This window comes from Nicotiana tomentosiformis, chromosome 11, assembly GCF_000390325.3.
Source record: "Nicotiana tomentosiformis chromosome 11, ASM39032v3, whole genome shotgun sequence".
Lineage (NCBI taxonomy): Eukaryota > Viridiplantae > Streptophyta > Magnoliopsida > Solanales > Solanaceae > Nicotiana > Nicotiana tomentosiformis.
In genome coordinates, this window is record NC_090822.1 from 104,377,662 (window position 1) to 104,384,978 (window position 7,317).

Sequence of the window (7,317 nt, forward strand, 5' to 3'; positions counted from 1 at the left end):
AATACAAAGTTACCTAATACAGTAAATAAAAACGGCTTTAAGTGTTCAGGTGCACCAGACTTAACCTAAAATTGACAAAAAGATCTATTTATACCTAGTTAAAAATATCTGACAAAATTGTCCTTGTGAAGGTTGTGCAGCCGCACAATTATGTGTGCGGTCCGCACTTTGAGATTGACTGGCCAGGTTGACTTTCTGCGGTCGCATAAAAGTGAGATGCGGCCGCACTTCCTCTAATTGTGCGAACCGCACATTTCTGAGTGCGGCCGCACTCTTGTTCTTGGACTGGATCTGGGCTTTATTATGCGGAACGCACATTTATGAGTGCGGCTGCATTTTGGCATCCTGCGGCTGCACATCTTCAAGCTCCCAAACTAGAAGTCTCTAAATCTAGTCTTCTGCGGCCGCACAATATTTGTTCGGTCCGCACTCTGTGAAGAAATTCTATCAGTGCATCTTCAGAGTTTGCGGCTGCACACAGTATTGTGCGGTCCGTACTGTAGCCTTTTTTTTGCCTTGTATTGGTTCTTGTCCAATTTTACTCTTTTTTGAGTTGATTTTCACTTCTTTTGCTCGTTTCCCAATATTCCTGCAAGAAAGCACATTTTATTAGTTCTGGGGAATACCTTTAACCATTTTTGAGCTAAAAAGAGAGCAAATAAGCGGTCAAAATCCCTACTTATCAGAGATCTAGCAGATCAAGTAGACCTCCTATGTGGCTGGAAGATTATGTCACTAATCTAGCTAGCCAAACATGTGCATATTCTATCTCTTATGTCACCTACTCCAAGTTGACACCTCCATATCAGCACATGTTGACATTTTATTCAGTTGGTGACCGAGCCAAAGTCTTTCAGAGAAGCTGCCACTGATCCCAACTGGATGCAGGCCATGAAGCAAGAAGTGGCATCCTTAGAAGATAACAACACTTGAAACTTGTGGATTTACCTCCTGGAAAAACACTCATTGGCTGCAAGTGGATATTCAAAGTTAAATATAGGGCCTTAGGTGAAGTTGAAAGATGTAAGGCCAGGTTAGTAGCTAAATGGTATAGTCAGAAAGATTGTCTATATTACACTGAGACCTTCTCTCCTGTGGCCAAAATGGTCACTGTAAGATCTGTTATTGCACTGGCTGCTTCTAGATACTGGTTGATCTACCAAATGGATGTGCATAATGCCTTTCTCAATGATGATCTTCTTGAAGAAGTCTATATGCATATTCCAGAAGGTTTTTGCAGATAGGGGGAGACTTAGAAGGTCTGCAGACTACATAAATCTCTATATGGTCTCAAATAGGCTCCAAGAAAGTACAACATAAATTTACTGAGGCTCTAGTGAAGATGGGTTCCAACATAGTCACTTTGACTACTCTCTATTCACCAAAAGAGCAGGAGATAATATTGTGGTGATCCTAGTGTATGTAGATTACTTACTTATAACAGGCACCGATCCCAGACAACTGAACCAGACAAGAGAAGATCTACAAACCAAATTCAAAATTAAAGAACTTGGTGAACTTAAATTCTTTCTAGGCGTTGAGTTTGCCAGGTCCAAAGAGGGAATTGTAATGAAGCAGAGAAGGTATGCTATGTAATTAATCTTTGAATCTGGTTTAAGTGGAGCAAAACCTGTTGGAACTCTTCTTGAAATGAATCAGAAACTAATCTCAGTAGACTATGGTGATTGGATGAAAATCAATACTGCAGATGAGTTGCTAAAGGATCCTAATATCTATCAGAGGTTGGTAGGTAGATTATTGTATTTTACCATGACCAGACCTGACCTAGCTTTTGCAGTGCAAGTCCTAAGTCAATTCATACACAGTCCAAAGACATCTCACATATAAACAGACCTTAGAGTAGTGAGATACATAAAGGCTTGGCTTTTGGTCTTCTGATGCCTGCCAACAACACAAACAAGCTGATAGCCTATTGTGATTCTGACTGGGGAGCTTGCTTGCAAACAAGAAGATAAGTCACTGGATATTTGGTAAAATTTGGGAATGCTCTAATATCATGGAAGTATAAGGAACAAGAGATTGTTTCTAGGAGTTCAGTTGAAGCAGAGTTCAGAAGCATGGTTGCATGTGCTGCTGAAGTTACTTGGTTGATAGGACTATTTGAAGAGCTGGGAGTGAAGGTGGAACTACTTGTTGATCTGTGATGTGATAGTAAGGCTGCAATCCAGATTGCTGCTAATCCAATTTGTCACGAAAGGACCAAACATATAGATATAGACTGTCACTTTGTGAGGAAAAGGATTCTACTAGGAGTAATGAGAACAGAACACGTATCCACTAAGGAGCAACTAGCTGATCTACTGACGAAGAGTTTGGGCAAGGTGCAACATAACTATTAACTAGAAAAATTGGGAGTAAAGAACATGTTCAAGCCATCGGCTTGAAGGGAAGTGTTGAAGAGCAGTTAGTTAATCCAAGCTGTGGCTATAGGTCCCACATAAGCTTAAGTCGTTATAATCTATAGAATTTGTTAGGCGGTTAGCGGTTAGCACCTAGAAGAATATATATATATATATACACACTGCCTCTTGTACATCTTTGTAGAGAGACGAATGAAGAAGAAAGTTCATACAGATACTCAGAAATTTTCTCTCTAAATTCCTCTCTTCTTCTTCCCCAAACCTACTGACGTAGCTAACCTTCCGTCCATGGAAGTTATCAATTATAATAGGGAAAAAGAACACATTTAATAGGTTGAGACACATAGAGTAATTTACAACCAAATGCGTGGAAAGCAACGTGTGATGATCGCAGTTAAACGTCTCCTTTTTTTTTCTCTGTCTTAGAAGTTTGATAAAGTAAGCAAATCTAATATACAGAACATGAAATCCACTTATAATTTTGAATAAAATCTGATCAGTAGGCCAAAGACTATTTTGTATCCTTTATTTTACTTCCCATTGCTACGATATCTTTTAATACTTATTTATCAAAGAAGAAATAAATTGTACTCTGCCTTCCTAACTCCAACTCATTATAGCTGAACTACAACGACCGCATTGTATATGTTGAATAGTAGGAGAATTGGAAAATGGAAATTGAGAATATACACTGGATAAGAATTTAATGATTTTTATTTATTTAATATTTTCTACACTATGATATACGTATTGGATAAGATCACGAGTATACACTGGATTCTGGACTAGTTTTCAAATTTACTTAGTATTTGCTGTGCTACGCACGTTGTGTTGGACTCGTAACAAGATTTCAATAGAAAAAAGGAAATTACAATCCAAAAGCTTCTGACTAGCAAAGGCCATAGATTAGGAGCAATGCGATTTCATATATTTTAAATTTATTTTGGTTTGGCTCTTTGCTTTTCTAAGTATGCCATATATGTATTGGATTTAACAAGATCTAAACTGAAGAAAAAAATTGACACATAGAAGTAATATAGTAAGGTAGTTTTGACTAGGGGTGTACAAACCAAACTGATAACTCGCACCAACCCAAAAATTCGAGTCAACCCGAAAAAAAAATCCGACTAGTGGTTTGGTTTGACTTGGCTTGGTATTGAAAAATAAAACCCGACCATAATAGGGTTGGTTTGGTATTAACTAAAAAAAGTCAAACCGTAACCAAACTAATCCGACATTACATGTATACATATTTTATATATTAGATAGATAAAAATATTTATTAGAATGTAAGTTATAAATATTTCTTAATTTTTTTTATAATTTCTGTATTTAGCATAATATTTTAAGTTGGTTTTATAGCCCATGTAAATGTTTGTTTTTGTCTGGCCCATAAATGAATAATTGAGCCCAAACCAAAACCTAGTCCTAAAGCAAAACTAGATTAGTCCTAAAATTATTCTAAAACACTTAAACAATTGAAATCATTTTGTCTCTTCTCCAAAAGCAAGAAACCCTATCGTTCCATTCCAAAACCCCCCAATTAGCTCAAACCCTATCAACTCTCTTTTGCTCTCATCGGTAAGGCTCTTCCCTTTTCTCAATTTATATGTTTTCTTTTAACTGCATACATACGCCTTGCTTTTTTCCAATTAACTAAGATTTTTCTTTTTCCGATTAGCGAGTTTTTATGCAAATCTGTTGTATTCCTCCCTATTATCAAATTTATTTGTTTATTTTGTTTCTCTTAGATGATTAACATGAGTAATTGACCGTTACTTAAAAAGATATTGAAACTTTTTTACTTATATTTTGAATCATTTGGTTAAATAATATGGACTATGTAAAATTAAGAGTGATGTATGTCCTACATTATTTCTTACATTGATGTATTTTCAAGGAATATAAGTTTGAAGACGTGTTAGAGGAAGTCCAGAAAATTGAGCAAGTTGAAGAAGGTAATAATTTATATTCAATTGTTAATGAGTATAATTATTTTTTTATATTATTTAATATTAAATATGTTAATTTTTTCTTTTCTTTCGAAATATGCAGACTCACCTTTGAGGATTGATTAGAGTGATAGTTAACTACAATTTGTTTCATGATTATTTTTGGAATCTTTACTACTTTAAGGTAATTAATTAAAAGAAAGTTGGTGCATGATTTTTAATCGATTAAGAAACTTTTATATTACATTATTTCTTTAAGGTTCAGTTGATTTGACAGTTAGAGAAATTAGACTTTTTACAATACTTAAAGCACTTGATTTGTCCATGATACTCCAACCTACTCTTTCTAATTATTTATCTTAAGTTTAATTGAAGTTGGACATGTCAATTGCTTTAAGCTTTTATTAGCATTTTAGTGTAAAGTGAAAAATAATTTATAAAGTAGAGACCTTTGGAGCACAAGTTTATCGGAAAAAAATTCGAAAAATCCGAGAAACCCGAGAAAATTCGATATTGAAAAACCCGACTGTTGTTGGTTTGGTTTGGTCTATAAATTTAAAAATCCGATACAATTGGTTTGGTTTGGTAATTGCAAAATCCGAACCAACCTGACCTATGTACACCCCTAATTTTTACTATCTTGATTCAAATTTTATCGTAAAGGTCTAAAGGATATCGACTAAGACAACTTTATCTATCTTACCCATATAGGCCACAGAATAATGAATATTTATATCAACTATCCTTTCCTAAATCTAATAGTTATACTAATACTACTCACAATTTAGTGCAGTTTTGCTCAAATTTATTTCCACCCTCACACTCCATCCGTCTTGAAAGAATCACAGGTTTACGAGGTTAAGGAATCAAATTTTTTTCTGAGTGAATGCTGACATTAGAATCTTTAATATATATTTTTTTAAATGAAAGATACTTAAAATTAAAATACATAATTTAAGTATTATAAATCACAATTTTCCATTACTATATATAGAGAATATTTAAAATTTAATGTAATGATCCGATCGGTCGTTTTGTGTACAGTAGTCCTGTTCCCCTATTTATCGCTTCTTCTATGTTCATTTGTGGTTATGTGACTTGCCGGGGTAGTTGGATTGGTTCCGGGGAAGTTTCAGAGTGAATTGGAATACTTAGTCCCAAAGTTAAAAGATTTATTAGGGGCCTGATTCTTTGACATTTGGCGTGGTGCGGCTGCGGCTGCGGCAAGGATTGGGCGTGATGGCCTTGCCATTGGCCTATGTGTGGGCAAAACGATCATGCGGACAACGGACAAGACATTGCCATGTAGGCTGTTGAGAACAAGTATTGGCCAAGGTCTTGAGACAGGCGAGACATGCTTGGCAAAAGCTTGACAAGGCAGTGTGGGCAAGTTGGAGGCGACACCAAAGTCAGTGGCACGAGCACTTTGGGTTGTGGCAGCGCCAAGTGCGGGCTAAGCTAAGGCAAAACAGTGCGGAATGATGGCAAAGCCTTTCAATAGCTAAGACAAGGCTATGTGAAGGAAAATACAAGTAATGGCACGAGTGAAACAAGGGTTGACAAAGACAAGGCAAAAATGCGGCCAAGGCATGTGTAGGCGGTAGTGGCGTCAGGCGTGTGCGGCAAAATCATGGGCGGAAGGTTGCGACAAGGCATTGGTGCAGAATAATGTCAAAAGGAGCCAAGGCTGGTCACAATGCCAGCATTAGGCGTGCAACAGCTGACCACGTAAAAGGGCATATGCAATGCACATGCCAAAATAGTTGGCGGTTGGCTTTTTCTATCCTCTTGTACCCATGTCTGTTTAGTGCTTGTATCCACTATCATTTTGTATAGATCATGGCCTATGTAGTTGGGGATATCAACTACAAGATAGGAACAGATTTAGTCTTAGCCCGCCAAGTGGCAAAAGCTGTAGACAACAAGTGTCCATGTGCTGTCAAGTCCCAAAGGCTGCCTATGTGCCATAAATAGGTGCCTTTGGACTTAGTCAGAGGTATATGGGAATTTCGTGTGAAATTCAAGTGGGAAACAAGATAGAAATGTGAGAGTTTCATCAAGGGACTAAGGCTGGGCATTGGGCAGGTCTTAGTGTTGGCTAAAGAACGACTTGTGTTCATAGCAAAGTGAGAGTATCCTTTGCAAGTTTTCGAATTAATACAAAGGTTGGGATTTTCCCGTATGTAATTGTGTTCTCTTTACATTTGCTGCCTAAATTCGTCTAAGGCCAATCTTGCTGAAAATTTGGCTAAGTGTTGGGAAAGGCTGAGTCAAGTACTGGGCTTAACTGCCGCGTGTGTGTGACTTTAGACTGACTAAAAATACCTCTGTCACAATGCTTAAGTTGAAAGATTTGACCGGAGTTTGACTTTTGTGTAGACGACTCCGGAATGAAGTTTTGATGGTTCTAATAGTGTCGTAGGGTGATTTTGGACTTAGGCATATGTCCGAATATTGATTTGAGTTTTTTTGGAGAAAGTTAGAAAGTTGAAAGGTTGGACCGAGAGTTGACTTTGTTGATAGCGAGTTTGTATTTTGGTTCCGAGAGTTAGGATAGGTTCGTTGTGTCATTTGGGACTAGTGTACAAAATTTGAGGTCATTCGGAGTTGATTTGATATGTTTCGGCATTTGGTTTTAGAAGTTGGAATTCATTAATTTTATTAGACTTTAATTGGGGTGCGATTCGTGATTTTGATGTTGTTTGATGTGATTTGAGGCTTCAACTAAATCCGTATCATATTTTAGGACGTGTTGGTATGTTTGGATTGGGACCCCGGGGACTTCGGGTGTGAATCAGATTGAGATTTGGACTTAAGAAAAATGCTGAAGCTTCAGGTCTGGTGTAACCGTAGTTGCATGGTTTTGGCCGTAGGTGCGAAGCCGCAGAAGCGGCTGTTTGTGCGCAGGTGCGAGATTTGGGAAGGTTGTCTGGGACCGCAGATGCAAAGGGTTTTTCACATCTCCGGGTTTGGTTTTCCGCAGA

At 37.4% G+C, this 7,317-nt stretch overlaps 1 protein-coding gene across 1 annotated transcript; it reads left to right on the forward strand.

The window, feature by feature from the left end:
• Window positions 1-1,103: 1,103 nt before the first annotated feature.
• On the forward strand, window positions 1,104-4,459 carry LOC138901962 (uncharacterized). The gene is made up of 6 exons (XM_070189763.1): window positions 1,104-1,230; window positions 1,445-1,583; window positions 1,620-1,742; window positions 2,174-2,342; window positions 4,282-4,339; window positions 4,437-4,459. Exons 1-6 carry the CDS (start codon window positions 1,104-1,106, stop codon window positions 4,457-4,459), a joined length of 639 nt encoding a protein of 212 aa, XP_070045864.1.
• The last annotated feature ends 2,858 nt before the right edge of the window (window positions 4,460-7,317 follow it).